The sequence below is a fragment of the Mercenaria mercenaria genome, chromosome 7 (assembly GCF_021730395.1).
Source record: "Mercenaria mercenaria strain notata chromosome 7, MADL_Memer_1, whole genome shotgun sequence".
Lineage (NCBI taxonomy): Eukaryota > Metazoa > Mollusca > Bivalvia > Venerida > Veneridae > Mercenaria > Mercenaria mercenaria.
The window spans coordinates 77,521,192-77,542,206 of NC_069367.1; the positions used below are offsets into that span (position 1 = coordinate 77,521,192).

Sequence of the window (21,015 nt, forward strand, 5' to 3'; positions counted from 1 at the left end):
TCCCTTATACTTCGTACAGTCAAGCTAAGAATGATAAACATTTTGTTTGTTTATCATTTTAAATTCGTTTTCGGATATGTTAATACAATAATTGATAAACAGATGCCCCAAAAAATACCTGAAAACAAGTACATGACATATTCTTACTACAAAGGTTGCAACATTTTCTTCTTTACGCAATATTTTGTAGACAACTTAAAGTAACAAGCATAAGGAGTACATTTATCATTTGAATGTCCATTTCTCAGTAATATACAGTAATAATTCAAATGCGGTTATAATGGAAACATATTCACAGATAAACATGAATACATCAGCATAACAAGAAACACGGCAATGCCACAAAACCAGGTTTTCAACACTTTTCATAAGAATAAACAAGTATACTGAATCACAGTGCACCACTTTAAAGCACAACCCTAACCCTAACCCTAAACCCTAACCATAACCCTATTTTTAGTAACAATGACCTTGACCTTGATCCCAGAAACCCCAAAATCAATCCCAAGCTACAACTTTATATAAGTTTTCTATACACCAAGTTTCATCATGATAGCTCATTCCTAAGTTAAGTTATTGACCGGAAACCCTTTTTCTATTTTAAGTAACAGTGACCTTGACCCCAGAAACCCCAAAATCAATCCCAGCCTTTGTCTTGATATAAGCTACATACATACAAAGTTTTATTCAAATATCTTTACCGAAACAAAAGTTATTGACTGGAAACACCAGTTTGACGACGCCGCCCATCCGCCCGCCCGACTAACGACATACCCCAATCTAATAACTCAGGTTTTCAACGAAAACCTGGTTATAAAAGTATCTTGCATAAAAAGCAACTTGCACTCTCTGTAAACTAGTGACATAGAGTACATGACTGTCAAAGAAAGGCTGCTTGCTTGATCCCGCTGTGAGGGAAATGTGTTCCTCAAAATGATTTTACCAGATGTTGAAGCCTTTCCATCTTCATTAGGTGGGGGGGGGGGGGGGGGGGGGGAGGAACAGTATTCTAATAATTTTAATAGTCTTGGTAATGGATGAACCAATAAACATTCATCAGTGAAAAACCGCTTGCTCGAGCATCGATGACTCAAGCACACAGGATTGCTCGAGCAATTCATGTACTGCCAATTCCTTTCTATTTTCTATGTGAAATTACCATGACTGGGCCAAGCATTAATAACTCGACTGCTCCAGCATGACACATGGTCCCTGTGTATTAATTTACTCTTTGTTGCTTCTGGCAAACTTGAACATGTGTCAAACTTTTTCATCCCTTCGGTGGTCAAAATGAATCTGTTAATTTATAACTTCTGCACACCATAAGAATTGCATGCATCTTTCTATTTCTGGACTATCTTAATTGTTTGTTTCTCGGTATATTTGATCTGATAATGTAAGTATTTTTTCCTATATAACTCATAAATATAACAGGTGACCCCCAGGGCAGGGCCTCATTTCACCCCAGAGGCATAATTTGAAAACAAGAGAACCATGATGGTCCTGAATCGCTCACCTGTCCCCATATGACCAAGTTTTGAGTATGTCATGGTTTTTTTCTATTATTTGATATAGTGACCTAGTTTTTGAGCTCATGTGACCCAGTTTTGAACTTGACCTAGATATCATTAAGATAAAAATTCTGACCAATTTTGATGAAGATCCATTGAAAAATATGGCCTCTAGAGAGGTCACAAGGTTTTTCTATTTTTAGACCTACTGACATAGTTTTTGACTGCACGTAACCCAGTTTCGAACATGATCTAGATATCATCAAGGTGAACATTCTGACCAATTTTCATGAAGATCCATTGAAAAATATGGCCTCTAGGGAGGTCACAAGGTTTTACTATTTTTATACCTACTGACCTAGTTTTTGACCGCATGTGACCCAGTTTCGAACTTGACCTAGATATCATCAAGATGAAGATTCTGACCAACTTTCATAAAGATCCCATGAAAACTGTGACCTCTAGAATGGTCACAAGCAAAAGTTTACTCATGCACGGACAATGGAGGCTGCGCGATCACAATGGCTCACCTTGTCACTTTGTGACCGGTGAGCTAAACGCTTGTTAGAGATCCACCAGACAATGCTACATACCAAATATCAAACGCCTAGGCCTTGAACTTTCAGACAAGAAGATCTTTTTTCTTTCTTATATAAGTCTATGTTAAACTTGGTACCCTGAGGGCAGGGCCTCTCTTCACCCTAGGGACATAATTTGAACAAATTTGGTAGAGAAACACTACGCTTTGTGGTTTTGTACAAGAAGATTTTTAAAGCTTTTCCTTTTGGTTGCCATGGCAACCAGTTCTGCAATTAAATTCTCTGAACAATTTTGAAAGGGGACCGCCAAAGGATCATTCCTGTGAAGTTAAGGAGTATAATTCTGCCTAAGTGGTTTTCAAAAAGAAGATTTTTTTTAGAAAATGTTGACAGACAGACGACACACGACGGACATCGAGCGGTCACAAAAGCTCTAAAAATCGGGCAAGTAGTTTCATACAAGAATTTTTTTTTAAAGTTTCCACTATATACAAAATTATAAGGAAAGTGACCACGCACTCTAGCAGCCATGCTTTTGGATGAATCGGTAATGAGGGTGACATGAGGACCATTTGTATGAAACTATTTCAAAATCAAACCATTGGTTTAGGAGGAAATATCGTTTGAAGTTTTTCTTTTAAAGCTCTGGCAGCCCCTATGTGCAAACAAGTGGAACCCCTTTAACAACTTTGGTAGAGGACCACCCAAGGAACATCATGGCAAGGTTTCATCAAAATCCATTCACTGGTTTTGGAGGAGATGTTTAAACACAAATGTTGACGACAGACGGACGACTTGGCGCACACACGCATGACAGATGACGGACGCAGCATGATAACAATAGCTCACCATGAGCACTTTTGCTTAGGTGAGCTAAAAATTAATGCACTATGCACGTTTTTTTGTGTGTATGTGTCGATAAACAAAAGTAACGGCGATGTAAATTACATATTACAATAGGTCGCACGTGCCAGTGAAATGGAAAATTACCGGCATGACATTTTGATATTTTTATGACTTTCTGATAAATTCCAGTCAGTACTGAATAAAAACAAGAGCTGTCGGAGGACAGCAACGCTCGACTATTTAACAGCCTTGTCGCTTGAATGAATAAGAAAGTCGAAAAAGGGGCATAATTTAGTAAAAAAGTAAAATAGGGTTATGGAACCTGCATAGTGCTTATCAGCTCATGACAGTGGACAAGTGTATGAAGTTTCAATCCATTCCCATTAGTGGGTACTGAGATACCAGCTTACATATAAGAATTTAACCCAAAAACTCCTAAGTTGAAAAAGGGGCATAATTTTGTAAAATGCAAAGTTGAGTTATTGACCCTTTGCACTGCACGTCATATCATGAAAGTGAACTAGTGTGTGAAGTTTCAATCCTTTCCCATTAGTGGATACTGAGATACCAGCTTACATACAAAAACTTAACCAAAAATTTCTATGTTGAAAAAGGGGCATAATTTTGTAAAAAATCAAAATAAAGTTATGGGACCTGCTTTGTGCATGTCAGATCATGACAGTGAACAAGTGTGTGAAGTTTCAATCCATTCCCATTAGTGAGTACTGAGATACCAGCTTACATACAAAACCTTAACCAAAAAATTCTAAGTCGAAAAAGGGGCATAATTTTGTAAAAAAGCAAAATAGAGTTATGGAACCTGTGCAATGTAAGTCAGTTTATCACAGTAAATAAGTGTGTGAAGTTTCAATCCATTCCCACAAGTGGTTACTGAGATACAAGCTTACATACAAAACCTTAACCAAAAATTTCTAAGTCAAAAAAGGGGCATAATTTTGTAAAAAAGCAAAACAGAGTTATGGAACCTGTGCAATGTAAGTCAGTTTATCACAGTGAATAAGTGTGTGAAGTTTCAATCCATTCCCACAAGTGGTTGCTGAGATACCAGCTTACATACAAAAACTTAACCAAATCGGGACGCGGACGCGGACGCAAACGCGGACGCCGACGCGGACGCCGACGCATGGGCGAGTCCAATAGCTCTACTATTCTATGAATAGTCGAGCTAACTAGAGCTATCACTAAAGGTGATGAATGTACCCCCTGCATGCACTGACACAGTACACTGCAATTTGACGCATACAAGACTGCATAATTATGTGGACTGTATATATATAGACTGTATGTATACAGTATAGTAACAAAAAACAAAGTCCCATAACTATGCAGAATATTTATCTAAAAGAATGTAACATGCACCATGCACAACTAGGGTTGATACTGATCACTTGTGTGCAGTTTCATTAAATTGTGTGTAAGGGTTTGATAGATTAGGCACGCACAAGATTGCATATGCAGACTGTATATACATAGTATGTTAACAAGAAACAAAGTCCCATAACTCTGCAATTTTTGTCGCTGAAAGAACCTAACATGCCCCATGCACAACTACTGTTGTTACTGATCACTTGTGTGAAGTTTCATTAAATTGTGTCAAGGGGATGAGGAGAGATGGTTCGCACAAGATTGTGTCTATGTATATAGTATAGTAACAAAAAAACAAAGTCCAATAACTCTGCAAATTTTTTTTCTAAAAGAACCTAACATGCCCCATGCACAACTACTGTTGGTACTGATCATTTGTGTGAAGTTTCATTAAATTGTGCCAAGGGGATGAGGAGAGATGGTGCGCACAAGATTGTGTCTATGTATATAGTATAGTAACATAAAAACAAAGTCCCATAACTCTGCAAATTTTTTTTCTAAAAGAACCTAACATGGCCCATGCACAACTACTGTTGGTACTGATCACTTGTGTGAAGTTTCATTAAATTCCGTTCAGGGGATAAGGAGAGATGGTGCGCACAAGATTGCGTCTTCGGACAGACGGACAGACAGACAGACAGACCTGAAACCAGTATACCCCCCCTTACAACTTTGTTGCCGGGGGGTACAATAAATAACCGATGCAACTTGAGCATTTTGCTCATCCCCTTGTGACCTTGAGCAAGCGGTATCTCACTATACAATTTCAGAAGAGGTGACTTGAAACATAAAAACTTATGTTGCAAATTTGTCTCAGTCTTTGAAAAGTGTCTACAAAACCATTCAAAAAGCATAAACACTTATGTTGCAAATTTGTCTCAGTCTTTGAAAAGTGTCTACAAAACCATTCAAAAAGCTTACCAAAGTCCTCAATCTTTAACTTCTCTTTTAGTGAGTGACGTTTTTCTCTATGCCTGTTCAGTAAACTAAGACCGGTAAACTGCCGTGGACAGTTTGAACATGAGAATCTTTTATCTGTTAAATATATAAATAACACGACACATATAAAACAAGTTTGTAAGCAATTTAACATTTAAGTACCATCTAACATTATATCATTTGCATACATGCACTATATTCACAAAAGAACATAATGTTTCTTCTTTTTTCACAAAAGGTATCTTCAAAGAATGTCAATCATGATGCAAATATATGTGCCAGATAATATGATAATTTTGTACACTGTCTTAATACAGCCAATTCAAACTAGACTGTATGTTGCCAATGCAGTAATTTTGTTTATTACATACCTACTTAAAAACTCTATTAAGTTTGGCTGGAACCTGAAACGTCAATGTTTTTCCATATTGACTTTCAAATTTCATGTTGGGTGTGTGACGTCAGTTTATGTATGCCGTCACGTTTCAAAGTTCTTTAGCAACAATGTTTTCAATATCGCTCAGGCTTAATAACAAACTTCAATCATTTATACATGTATCCTAATTTTAAGTATAGATGTGTATGTAATAAATTATTATTAGATTTGCAACAAGAAATATGAAAATGTTCTTTCACAGAATAATATTTCTCTCCTAGAGACACACAGTATTTTCGCTGCAGAACATGTGCATATTTCTTGATGCGAATCTAATTAGAGCTGTCCCAGGAGTGACTAATTATATCCGCACAATACGGCCTTGTCGAAGAAGTAAGCTAATGCCAAAGTTGAACCTCATAATCAATAGAGGTCATCTGCTGGTCATGATCAACATAACTATCAAGTTTCTTGATCCTAGGCCAAAGCATTCTCAAGTTGTCATCTGAAAATGGTTTAACTGTTCAAGGTGACTGTGACCTTGACCTTTGACCTACTGACCTCAAAATCAATAGGAGTCATCTCCTGGTCATGACCAACCATCCTATCAACTTTCATGATCCTAGGCCAATGTATTCTCAAGTTATCGTCTGGATATGGTTTAACTGTTCCAGGTCACTGTGACCTTGACCTTTAATCTACTAACCTCAAAATCAATAAGGGCCATTTGCTTGTCATGACCAATCTCCATATCAACTTTTGTGTTCCTAGGCCCAAGTGTTTTCAAGTTATCATTCAACTGTTCCTGGTCATTGTGTCCTTAATCCTTGACCTACTGACCTCAAAGTCATATCTGACCTGTATTTTATGATGTTACAACCGTGTACCACTATTTAATATCCTAGGCCCATGCATTCTCAAGTTATCATCTGGAAACTGTTGAACAGTTTCGGGTCATTGGGACCTTGATCAACTGACCTCAAAGTTGGTCTTGTGTTTTATGTTATTACACCTGTTTACCAAAATTTACAAGCCTTGGCCCAAACCTTTTCAAGTAATTATCCGGAAACTGTTTAACTGTTCCAGGTCATTGTGACCTTGATCTTTGACCTACTGACCTCAAAGTCGATCATGACCTGTATTTTATGATGTAACACCTATGTACCAAAATTTATTCCAGCATAAAACTGCTGTTATTGTCACATTAACTGGAGAGAAAATGTATGTTAACAGAGAGATTCGCGTGCTTATGCGCTGTTATTACACCTTTCTACATATTATGCACATCCTGTGGCAAAGCTTATACATATTACGGCCTCAAAAGGGATAATTCAAAAGGAAATGACTTCAGCGTGAAACAAGAGATCACAGCGTGATCTTAGTGCCCACTATTGAGCCGTTTTTTTATGTTCCAAATTTCAAGACTAGCTCAAGGTCAAAATTCATTTCGGTACACAACAATGCGCATGTGGTCCATGCGTGTGGTCCAAATTTGAAAGCTGTAGCTTGAGAAATGTGAAAGTAGGTCACTAGATCAATTTCAAAGTCAAAGTTCATTCCGGTACACAAAACTATTCATGTGCTTCAAATTTGAAGGCTGTAACTTGAGAAATGTGAAAGTAGTTACTAGGTAAAAATCAATGTCAAAACTTCAATTCAGAACACAAAACTATCCAAGTGGTCCAAATTTGAAGCATGTAGCTTCAAAAGAGATCACAGAGTGATCCTGGCACCCACCATTGAGCCATTTTTAGAAGTTCCAAATTTCAAGACTAGCTCAAGGTCAAAAGCAAGGTCAAAGTTCATTTCAGTATAACTGTGCATGTGTTCCAAATTTGAAAGCTGTAGCTTGAGAAATGTGAAAGTAGGCCACTAGATCATTTTCAAGGTAGCGGTAACTGTCAAAGGCCTAGGCCCTGTGGTTTTGGACAAGAAGTGTTTCAACATTTTTCCCTATATAAATCTATGTAAATTATAAAAATAAACAAAGGGCTTTAACTTATTCAAAAATTGCTGAACTGGTCTGATTTTCAGGGGGACACAACTAGGGTACCAATACATCATTCTGTCAAAGATTGGTCAAAATCCCCCCAGTAGTTTCTAAGGAGATGCAATAATGAGAAATTGTTAACAGACAGACGGATGGACCACGGACGCAGAGTGATTTGAATAGCCCACCATCTGATGATGGTGGGCTAAAAACAACATAGACATTACTGTTCGTGTTATAACATCTTCTAAATCTCTCGGGAATCGTTGTAAATCTATAAGTATAGTCTCAATGCAGCAACTACATGTGCCTGGTGTGCTAAAAACAAGTTTTAAACACTTTGTTTTAACGTAATTCCAGAATAAAAAAAGAGTGTGGTGTATTTTTAATATATTGAAAAAGTAAAGGCAACTAAAATTTAAAATTCAAAATTTAATGTGCACTACTACAAGATGTAAACATGATAAAGAATAAGCTGTACCTGTATGTCTCTGTATATGGCTATCAAGCTGGACTTTGTATCTATATCTTGCCTCACAGCCAGGCACAGAACAAACCCATAATACCGTTAAGTCATGGACTTTATCTATATGGACTTTGAGGTGATCTGCACGTTTGAAGGTGGCATCGCACGCATGACAACTAAACGGTCTGGACCCTTGAAATATAATGTAATATTGTATAATTATACCAGCATGAACATTATTCGACAGGCCTTTAACAAGTAAAGGATGTAACATGCATGTTGTACCACAGTAAAGTGGTCTTAATATTTCTCTACGGCCAGTAATAAAAAAGTTACAATAAAATCTATTTATAGTAATAACAAAGGGACGAAATTCTAAAAACAATGGTGCCTCAGAGTGGTGAACATTTGGTCCAAGTTACATCAAAATCCCTCCATGCATGAAGGAGAAATGCTCTGGACAAAGTCATTTTTGACTTTGACCTTTGATCTCTAAATAATTATGTCCTTGACCTTAGACCTAGGGACCTGGTTCTTGCGCATGACAATCTGTCTTATGTTGGTGAACATTTGTGCCAAGTTACATCAAAATCCCTTCATGCATGAAGAAGAAATGCTCCAGACAAAGTCATTCTTGTGTCTGACCTTTGGTTTCTAAGTGTGACCTTGACATTAGACCCTGGACATGAATGAAGAAGAAATGTTCCAAAGTCATTCTTGTGTCTGACCTTTTGTCTCTAAGTGTGACCTTGACATTAGACCTTGGTCCTTGATTTTGCACATGACATGTTGTCTCATCCAAGGGAATATTTTGCTTGACAAAGTTATAGACCGGACAGGAAGAAAATCGTATTGACCTTTGATTTCAAAGTGTGACCTTGACCTTTAAGCTAGGGTTCTGGGTGTTGCGCATGAAAAGTCGACTCATCATGGGGAACATTTATGCCAAGTAATATTGTTATCCCTTGATGGATGACAGAGTTCTGGATTGGACAGGAAAAAAACCTTATTGACCTTTGACCCCCAATTGTGACCTTGATCTTTGAGCTAGGGGTCCAGGATTTGTGCAGGACACATTGTCTCATCATGGGGACACTTGTGCCAAGTGATATTAAAGTCCCTTAATGAATGTCAGAGTTATGGACCTGACACGAAACAGACCATGTTCATGCTATGTTAACATTTGACTGCTAAGTGTGAACTTAACCTTTGAGCTAGGGGTCTGAAAGTTGTGCATGACACATCATCTTATTATGAGGTACATTTGTGCCAAATCCCTTCATGGATGGGAGAGTTACGGACCAGACAGGAAAAAAGCCCTGTTGACCTTTGACATCTAATTGTGACCTTGACCTTTGAGCTAGGGGTCCTGGTTTTGCGCATGACACATTGTCTCATCCTGGGGAGCATTTGTGCCAAGTAATATTAAAATCCCTTCATGGATGGGAGAGTTATGGACTGGACAGGAAACGAGCTGTCGGACAGCAACGCTTGACTATTCAACAGCCTTGTCAATTGAATGAATACAAGTCGAAAAAGGTGCATAATTTTTTAGAAATGGGGAAATTATGGAATCTTCTCAGTGCTTATCAGCTCATAAAGTGAACAAGTGCATGAAGTTTCACTCCTTTTCCATAAGTGGATACTGAAATAGCAGCTTACATACAAAAACTTAACCAAAAACTGCTAAGTCAAAAAAGGGGCAAAATTTTGAAAAAAAATGCAAAGTAGAATTATGGGACCTACAAAGTGCATGTCAGATCATGAAAGTGAACAAGTGTGTGAAGTTTCAATCCATTCCCATTAATGGGTACTGAGATACCAGCTTACATACAAACCCTTAACCAAGAATTTCTAAGTCGAGAAGGAGGCATAATTTTGTAAACAAGAGCTGTCCGATGACAGCGCGCTCGACTATTCGAAGCATTGATTGAAGAATGGGGTCAAAATATTTCCACGGATATTCAGACAAAAGAAATAAATAGATTAGACAAACAATGTTCCTGTATTTCTTTGATTTCGATAACTCTTGCACTAAATGGCAATGTATGAGCTAATTTCAAAGTCCAAAAAGGGCCATAATTCAGTCAAAATAGTTATGTACTCCTGTCTACAGATGGAAATCATAATGATAAACAAGTGTTCAAAGTTTAAAAGCCATATGTCAAATAGTTTTGACAAAACATGGACTTGTATGAAAACAGAACCAATTTAAAAGTCCAAAAAGGGCCATAATTCAGCCAAAATATATGACAGAGTTATGTACTCTTTCTTACAGACAGACACTATTATACTAAACAAGTGATAAAAGTTTCGAAGCCATATGTCAAACACTTTACAAAAAATATGAACTGGTACGAAAAACTTAACCAAGATTTCTAAGTCAAAAGGGGCCATAATTCAGCCAAAATCCCTGAAGGAGTTATGTACTCTTGCCTATAACTGGACATGGTGATGGTAAACAGGTGTTGAAAGTTTCAAAGCTTTATCTCAAAAGACTTTGTCAAAATATGAACTGGGACGGAATATTAACCCAGATTTCAAAGTCAAAAAGGGCCATAATTCAGCCAAAATCCTTGATGGAGTTATGTGCTCTTGCCTATAACTGGACATGGTGATGGTAAACAAGTGTTGAAAGTTTCAAAGCTTTATCTCAAAAGACTTTGTCTAAATATGAACTGGTACGAAAAACTTAACCAAGATTTCTAAGTCGAAAGGGGCCATAATTCAGCCAAAATCCCTGATGGAGTTATGTACTCTTGCCTATAACTGGCCATGGTGATGGTAAACAAGTGTTGAAAATTTCAAAGCTTTGTCTTAAAAGACTTTGTCAAAATATGAACTGGTACGAAACACTTAACCATCATTTCTAAGTCAAAAGGGGCCATAATTCAGCCAAAAACCTTGATGGAGTTATGTGCTCTTGCCTATAACTGGCCATGATGATGGTAAACAAGTGTTGAAAGTTTCAAAGCTTTATCTCAAAAGACTTTGTCAAAATGTGGACTGGTACGGAAAACTTAACCAAGGTGTGACGCCGACGCCGTGGTGAGTAGGATAGCTCTACTTATTCTTCGAATAGTCGAGCTAAAAAGGGCCATAATTCAACCAAAATAGATGACAGAGTTATGTTCTCTTTCCTACAGATAGGGACTATTATACTAAACAAGTGATAAAAGTTTCAAAGCCATATGTCAAACACTTTACAAAAAATATAAACTGGTACGAAAAACTTAACCAAGATTTCTAAGTCAAAAGGGGCCATAATTCAGCCAAAATCCTTGATGGAGTTATGTACTCTTGCCTATAACTGGACATGGTTATGGTAAACAGGTGCTGAAAGTTTCAAAGCTTTATCTCAAAAGACTTTGTCAAAATATGAACTGGTACGAAATATTAACCCAGATTTCTAAGTCAAAAAGGGTCATAATTCAGCCAAAATCCTTGATGGAGTTATGTGCTCTTGCCTGTAACTGGACATGGTGATGGTAAACAAGAGTTGAAAGTTTCAAAGCTTTATCTCAAAAGACTTTGTCAAAATATGAACTGGTACGAAAAACTTAACCATGATTTCTAAGTCAAAAGGGGCCATAATTCAGCCAAAATCCTTGATGGAGTTATGTGCTCTTGCCTATAACTGGCCATGATGATGGTAAACAAGTGTTGAAAGTTTCAAAGCTTTATTTCAAAAGACTTTTTCAAAATGTGGACTGGTACGAAAAACTTAACACAAGGTGTGACGCCGACACCGACGCTGACGCCGTGGTGAGTAGGATAGCTCTACTTATTCTTCAAATAGTCGAGCTAAAAAGCAAAATAGAGTTACAGAACCTGTGCAATGTAGGTCAGTTTATCACAGTGAATAAGTGTGTGAAGTTTCATTCCGTTCCCACAAGTGGTTACTGAGATACCAGTTTACATACAAAACCGTAACCAAGAATTTTTAAGTTGAAAAAGAGGCATAATTTTGTGAAAAAGCAAAACAGAGTTATGGAACCTGTGCAATGTAGGTCAGCTTATCACAGTGAACAAGTGTGTGAAGTTTTAATCCATTCCCACAAGTGGTTACTGAGATACCAGCTTACATACAAAACCTTAACCAAATCGGGACACTGAGGCCGACGCGGATGCCGATGCATGGGTGAGTCCAATAGCTCTACTATTCGTTGAATACCGTAGTCGAGCTAAAAAGCCCTGTTGACCTTTGACCTCCAACTGTGACCTTGACTTTTGAGCTAGGGGTCCGTGTTTTGCGTATGACATGTCGTCTTATCATGGGGAACATTTGTGCCAAGTAATATTAAAATCCCTTCATGGATGACAGAGTTTTGGACCGGACACGAAATTGCGGACGGACGGATGGACGGGATGACGGAAAAGTGCATTCCTAAAGTCCTCGAAACTGGTTTTCAACCAGTAGGGGACTAATAAAGAACAAGATACAATAGTTTTGTACTCAGCTCTCAATGTTGTCAATTTTGAGATACCTGGGACACAAACTTGTACGCCCTAAATGCACATTTTTGTTTTAGTCGAGGCCAGAGTGAAATCCCCATCCCCCCAAACATTTGGTGGCACAACTTCACAAATAAGATAATATTCCTTATCAATATCATGATTCTTGGTGAAATATGTTTTTTAAAATATATACAACACAAACTTTAATAACACTATATATGTATTTAAGGGCATAGCTTGATGTCTTTCTCACATAAACAAATACTTTACCAGAAACACAATTCTGAACCCAAAGCAGTAAAAGGCAAGTGATTCAGGTCAGCAGCCGTCACCTCTCAGCCACTGTAGCCTCAAGTGTGACACTCACCTTGTTTAAGCAAGCACCATTGGTCTTTCAGGTAACACAACATCAAATGATAAAATGGCATGAGAACATCAAATCATAATGAAAGTTTCATAATAGTTTATATAGCAATCCAATAAAGTACTTATACTACCAGACAAAAAAAGTCCCCTGTGACCTTGACCTGTGAGCTAGGAATCAGGGTCATACATACAGCACATTAGCTACCGTATTTTCCGGATAATAGGCCGCTGCACCGTATTAGCCGCAGCCATATATTTTACCTATATCAGAAATAAAATTTAACGTATAGGCCACTCCGGGATATTGGCCGCGGCCTATACGCCACTAAGCGGCCAACATAACCATGTCGTATAAAAACTGTCCTCGATAAATAGTCATTGAAATCGGTTGTATTTTTAGGTAATTACACTTTGTAATCTGTCAGATGTAGTGAACTGTTAAGTCCGAATGTAAGTTTCTTGAGCTGTTTATAAAGGCCCTCTCGGCAAAATTGTCCATTCTATACATTTAACATGATTCGACTGGCTTTCAAAGTGCAAGGGAAAAATTAAAACTGTTGCATAGGCCGCATGAAAGGCCCATTTAGAAAAAATAAATTGACGTATAGGCTGCTTCGACGCATAGGCCGCACCCCTGAAAATTTCACTTTTTTAAACGTATAGGCCGCGGCCTATTGTCCGGAAAATACGGTACTTAGAATGAATGTGTGTGACAAGTTATCGGAATATCTATTAATGCATTATATATCAACCAAAAAGGATCTTAAATAATTCGCCACATAGTGTGACCTTTTTCCCCCCAAGTTAGGGTTGCATACTGCAATTAAGAGGGTCATTGACGCTAAAGCCCTCAATTGTGTACATCGCTTTAAGTGTGTTTGTAAGACATAATGGTACAACTACAGAGTTAGGTTTTTTTGTATGTAAGACTGTGTTTTATATACATGTCACACACATTTTTTATCCTAGGGCAAATAATTTGAACAATGACGGTAAACAGTAAAACCCTGATATCAGATGCCAATTATCAAGGCTATAGCTTTTTTGGATTCAGAGAAGAACATTCTTATATATAAGCCTATACATGTAGTAAGTACATATCACACACAGGGACATGGCTATTTTTGAACTTAGGGCAATCATTTGGACATTTATGCTAGAGAATCAAACCCTTATATCTCATGCCAAATATCAAAGCTCTTCTTCAGAAGATTTTTGAAAACATATTTTTAACTAAAAAGACCCATATTTTCAATGAACCGGAACCATTTGAACAATTTTGAAAGAGAGCTACCCAGAGATCATTTGTGTAAAGTTTCATCAAAATCCATTTGTGTGAAATTATTTTAAAATCGGGCCAGCAGTTTCACACTAGATCACTTTAAAAGTTTCCACTATATACATATAGGAAAAAGTGACCACTCCCTCTGGTGGCCATGTTTTTTGATGAATCAAAATAATTTTAATAATCTTGGCAGATGGTCACACGAGGACCATTTGTGTAAAATCATTTTAATACTGAGCTAGCAGTTTTGCACAAGGAGATTTTCAAAATTTCCACTATATACATAATGGAAAAGTGTCTACGCCTCTGGCAGCCATATATGTTATGAATCAAAATAACTTGAACAATCTAGGTAGAGGGTCAAACAAGGACATGTTTTTTTGAGGAATGTCATACAAGGACAGTCTGTATGAATTTTATATAAGAAGATCTTCTAAGTTTCTACTATTTACATATAGAGAAAAGTGACCACGCCCCCTGGCAGTCATGTTTTTTGTCGAACCAGAATAATTTAAACAATCTTGGTAGAGTGGCAGAAGGTCACACAAGGACCATTTGTGTTAAAATAATTTTAAAATCTAGTTAGCAGCTTCACACAAGAAGATCTTAAAAATTTCCACTATTTACATAATTATATGGAAAAGTGACCATGCTTCCTGGCGTCCATGCTTTTTTAAGAATTGCTTTAATTTTAAGAATCTTGGTAAAGGGTGAAATAAGACCATTTGTGTAAAATTATATGAAAATAGGGCCAGTAGTTTCACACAAGAAGATTTTTAAAGTTTCCACTATATACATGCAGGGAAAAGCGACCACATCCTCCAGCGGCCATGTTTTTTGACGAATCAATAAATTTGAACAATCTTGGTAGAGAGTGACATAAGGACCATTTGTGTGAAATTATTTTAAAATCAGACCATCGATTTAGGAGGAGATGTTTTTGAAGATTTTTCTATTTTTAGCTCTGATGGCCATGTTTTTTGACAAATCAATATTAGTTGAACAATCTTGGTAGAAGGTGGCATAAGGACCATTTTGTGTGAAATTATTTCGCACGACAGACAACGGACACAGCTTGATCACAATAGCTCATCCTGAGCATTGTTCAGGTGACCTAAAAAGAGGCACAATTTTGTAAAAAAGCAAAATAGTGTTATGGAACGTGTGCAATGTAAGTCAGTTTATCACAGTAAATAAGTGTGTGAAGTTTCAATCCATTCCCACAAGTGGTTACTGAGATACTAGCTTGCATACAAAAACTTAAAACTTAAACAAACTGGGATGCAGATGCCGACACTGACACACGGGAGTCCAATAGCTATTCTTTTAATAGTCAAGCTAAAAACATATTCTCTTCTTCTGGTGATCTTCCAACCAAGCACGACAAAGTTCTAGGAAAAACAAGATTTTTGAACACACAAATATTCTCAGACAGAGGGACAAACATACATACACATCCATACACAGACAGAGATAATACTATATACACCAACTCAATATTTTAATGGCAGGGGCATAAAAAGATAATGGTCATGTGGTATTTTCATTGATAACACAATTTTGGAAAATATTCAAAAACAGAAAACCAAAATCGTTTAAGCCTACTTGTCACTGGTCAAAAAAATATAAGCCTATTTGCCAACAATTATAGAAAACTCTGACTTTTGAAACTGCTGGTCTTAAGTGATGCTGAAAATTTTTATCGAACAGAGTGGAGTTGATTCATGGCATGTTTTGCATTTCCACTGAAAGGAACCAAGCTTAGCTCTAAATCATCTGAATACTGGATATAAAAGATGACATCAGGTCAACAAATCATACATAATCTTAACCACAACATACCTTTATGAACAAGCTCATGTCTGTCTAATAAATGCTGATTTCTAAATTTCTTTTTGCAAACAGGACACTGGACTTGTTTCTTGCTTCGATGTACACTGGAAAGATGACAACTAAAGCTAACTCTGGTAGTATACTCCTTTCCACACACTGAACAAGGAAATTTTCCTTTCTCTCCATGAACATAGCGCTGGTGATTATACAAGCTATCTGTAAAACAAGAGCTTATAAACATGTATTGCCCCTTGATGCATTCAGTAATTGCACAAGGACCAGAAATTATTTGGTCACTGTGTAGTTGGCGTTTGACATACTGACCTCAAATCAATAACAAGATCTGGTAGAACACAAAATATCTCCCTTGATGCATTCAGTAACTGCACAAGGAACAGAAATTATTTGGTCACTGTGCACTGAACATTTGACAAACTGACCAAATCAATAATTATGTGTCATTTACCAGACATAAGTGACCTCTTTATCAAATGTTATTTTAAACCAAAGCATTCCCTAGTTATTTGGAAACTAGAATGTGTCTGTAGGACACTGGGTGTGCCCCCCCCCACCCCCACTGGTACATTTGTCACAAATAAGGAGAAATAATTCAAATGTTTGCAGTCTTAATGGGGTATAGCCTCAACAAACATTTTATGAAAAGGATTCATTATTCTAGGCCATATACTTTTTGAGCTATGAGCATCACAAACAAAAAATCCACTATTTTGGCTATTTCAAGGGCCGTAACTTTGTAATAAATGCTAAGATTCTCAGGAAGAATGCCAAGTGTGCAAGGATACATCATGATGAAGACCTAAGCAAGGTGTCATAAATTTACATCAAATACTTTCTGAGCTAGACACATAATTAGGTGAAAATGTGCATTTTTTACTATTTCAGGGGCCATAATTTTAAAAATAGGGGGTGGAGCCAGCCAAAAAATAAGAGGTGTGCAAGTTTATATCATGATAAAGACTTTATATTACATACTTTTTGAACTAGGTGCATCACAAGGAGAAAATGTGTATTTTTGACTATTTCAGGGCCCATAATTCTTAAAAAGGGTGCGGACCAAAATGAACAAGAGGACCATGATGGTCCTGAATCGCTCACCTCTTCCCACATGACCCAGTTTTGAATATGACATCGTTTTTTCTATTATTTGACATAGTGACCTAGTTTTTGAGCTCATGTGACCCAGTTTTGAACTTGACCTAGATATTATCAAGATAAAAATTCTGACCAATTTTCATGAAAATCCATTGAAAAATATGGTCTCTAGAGAGGTCACAAGGTTTTTCTATTATTTGACCTATTGACCTAGTTTTCGAAGGTACGTGACCCTGTTTTGAACTTTACCTAGATATCATCAAGGTGAACATTCTCACTCATTTTCATGAAGATCTCATGAAAAATATGGCCTCTAGAGAGGTCACAAGGTTTTTCTATTTTTATACCTACTGGCCTAGTTTTTGACCGCACGTGACCCAGTTTCAAAACTGACCTAGATATCATCAAGGTGAACATTCAGATCAATTTTCATGAAGATCCATTGAAAAATATGGCCTCTAGAGAGGTCAAAAGATTTCAATAATTTTAGACCTACTGACCTAGTTTTTGACCACACGTGACCCAGTTTCGAAACTGACCTAGATATCATCAAGATGAACATTCAGATCAACTTTCATACAGATCCCATGAAAAGTATGGCCTCAAGAGAGGTCACAAGGTTTTTTTATTATTTGACCTACTGACCTAGTTTTTTAAGGCACGTGACCTAGTTTCAAACTTGACCTAGATATCATCAAGGTGAACATTCTGACCAATTTTTATGGAGATCCATTCACAAGTATGGACTCTAGAGAGGTCACAAGGTTTTTCTATTTTTAGACCTACTGACCTAGTTTTTGACCGCACATGACCCTGTTTCGAACTTGACCTAGATATCATCAAGATGAACATTCAGACCAATTTTCATACAGATCCCATGAAAAATATGGCCTTTAATGAGGTCAGAAGGTTTTTCTATTATTTGACCTACTGACCTAGTTTTTGAAGGCACGTGACCCACTTTCGAACTTGACCTAGATATCATCAAGATGAACATTCAGACCAACTTTCATACAGATCCCATGAAAAATATGGCCTCTAGAGAGGTCACAAGGTTTTTTTACTATTTGACCTACTGACCTAGTTTTTGAAGGCACGTGACCCACTTTCGAACCTGACCTAGATATCATCAAGGTGAACATTCTGACCAATTTTCATGAAGATCTCATGAAATATACGGCCTCTAGAGAGGTCAAAAGGTTTTTCTATTTTTAGATCTACTGACCTAGTTTTTGACCGAATGTGACCCAGTTTCGAACTTGACCTAGATATCATCAAGATGAACATTCAGACCAACTTTCATACAGATCCCATGAAAAATATGGCCTCTAGAGAGGTCACAAGGTTTTTCTATTATTTGACCTACTGACCTAGTTTTTAAAGGCATGTGACCCACTTTCGAACTTGATCTAGATATCATCAAGGTGAACGTTCTGACCAATTTTCATGAAGATCTTATGAAATATATGGCCTCTAGAGAGGTCACAAGGTTTTTCTATTTTTAGAACTACTGACCTAGTTTTAGACGGCACGTAACCCAGTTTCGAACTTGACCTAGATATCATCAAGATGAACATTCTGACCAATTTTCATGAAGATCTTGTGAAATATATGGCCTCTAGAGAGGTCACAAGGTTTTTCTATTTTTAGACCTACTGACCTAGTTTTTTATGGCACGTGACCCAGTTTCGAACTTGACCTAGATATCATCAAGATGAACATTCTGACCAACTTTCATAAAGATCCCATGAAAAATGTGACCTCTAGAGTGGTCACAAGCAAAAGTTTACGGACGCACGGACTGACGGACGGACGACGGACACCGCGCGATCACAAAAGCTCACCTTGTCACTTTGTGACAGGTGAGCTAAAAATAGGAGGTGCTGAAGTTCATATCATGGTTAAGACTCATGCAAGGTTTCATGAATCTATATCAAACACTTTTTGAGCTAGGTGTGTCACAAGGTGAAAATGTGCATTTTTGACTATTTCAGGGGTCATAACTCTGAAAATAGGGGACGAAAAATAGGAGGTGCTCAAGTTCATATCATGATTAAGACTCATGCAAGGTTTCATCAATTTATATCAAATACTTTTTGAGCTAAGCGCATCACAAGGTGAAAATGTGCATTTTTGACTATTTCAGGGGCCATAACTCAGAAAATAGGGGGTGAAGCCAGACGAAAAATAGGAGGTGCACAAGTTCATATCATGATAAAGACTCATGCAAGGTTTCATCAAGTTATATTAAATACTTTTTGAGCTAGGCGCATCACAAGGTGAAAATGTGCATTTTTGACTATTTCAAGGGCCATAACTCAGAAAATAGGGAGCGGAGCCAGACGAAAAATAGGAGGTGCGCAAGTTAATATCAAGATTAAGACTCATGCAAGGTTTCATGAATCTATATCAAACACTTTTGAGCTAAGCGTGTCACAAGGTGAAAATGTGCATTTTTGACTATTTCAGGGGCCATAACTCTGAAAATAGGGGACGGAGCCAGACGAAAAATAAGAGATGCTCAAGTTCATATCATGATTAAGACTCATGCAAGGTTTCATCAATTTATATCAAATACTTTTTGAGCTAAGTGCGTCACAAGATGAAAATGTGAATTTTTGACTATTTCAGGGGCCATAACTCAGAAAATAGGGGGCGGAGCCAGACGAAAAATAAAAGGTGCGCAAGTTCATATCATGATAAAGACTCATGCAGGTTTCATCAATTTATATCAAATACTTTTTGAGCTAGGCGCGTCACAAGGAGAAAATGTGCATTTTTGACTATTTCAGGGGCCATAACTCAGAAAATAGGGGGCGGAGCCAGACGAAAAAAATAAGAGATGTGCAAGTTCATATCATGATAAAGACTCATGCAAGGTTCCATCAATTTATATCAAATACTTTTTGAGCTAGGCGCGTCACAAGGTGAAAATGTGCATTTTTGACTATTTCAGGGGCCATAACTCAGAAAATAGGGGGAGGAGCCAGACAAAAAATAGGAGGTGCGCAAGTTAATATCATGATTAAGACTCATGCAAGGTTTCATGAATCTGTATCAAACACTTTTGAGCTAGGTGTGTCACAAGGTGAAAATGTGCATTTTTGACTATTTCAGGGGCCATAACTCTGAAAATTGGGGGTGAAGCCAGACGAAAAATAGGAGGTGCGCAAGTTCATATCATGATAAAGACTCATGCAAGGTTTAATCAATTTATATCAAATACTTTTTGAGCTAGGCATGTCACGAACTTCGGATGGACGGACGGATGCACGCACGGACAAGACCAAATCTATATGCCCCCACCACTCATGGGGGGGGGGGGGCACAGACCTTGATATTTAATCTACTGACCTCAATATCAATAGGGGTCAGATGCTGGGCATGATCAACCTACCTATCAATTATGGGTCATTTACCAGTCATAAGTAAACTCTGTATCAAATATGATCTAAGACCAAAGCATCATCCGCTTCTTTGGCAAAAAAGTTCTGTTCTGGGTCAATGTGACCTTGACCTTTAACCTACTGACCTCAAAGTCAATAGGGGTCATCTGCTGGTCATGATCAACCTCCCTATCAAGTTTCATGATCTTTGGTCCAATCATTATAAAATTATCATCCAGAAACAGTTTAACTGTTCAGGATCACTGTGACCTTGACCTTTGACCTCAAAATCAATAGGGGTATTCTGCTGGTCATGATCAACATCCCTATTAACTTTCATGATCCTTAGGCAAAAGTGTTCATCAGGAAATTGTTTTACTGTTCCGTGTCACTGTGACTTTGACCTTTGACATACCGACCAAAAAATCAAAAGGGGTCATCTGCTGGTCATGATTAACATCCCATGATCATTAGGCGCAAGTTTTCTAAAGTATTCAAGATTACTGTGACCTTGACCTTTG

At 37.5% G+C, this 21,015-nt stretch overlaps 1 protein-coding gene across 1 annotated transcript in view; it reads right to left on the reverse strand.

Annotated features, from left to right (window-relative positions):
* The window catches only part of LOC123555219 (uncharacterized), a 34,108-nt gene that overhangs the window by 4,642 nt on the left and 8,451 nt on the right, over positions 1 to 21,015 (reverse strand). The window contains exons 4-6 of the mRNA XM_053547287.1: positions 16,005 to 16,211; positions 8,069 to 8,245; positions 5,204 to 5,317 (exon numbers count right to left, since the gene is read on the reverse strand). Of these exons, the coding sequence (XP_053403262.1) occupies positions 5,204 to 5,317; positions 8,069 to 8,245; positions 16,005 to 16,211 (498 nt within the window). The remainder of the gene's footprint in view (positions 1 to 5,203; positions 5,318 to 8,068; positions 8,246 to 16,004; positions 16,212 to 21,015) is intronic.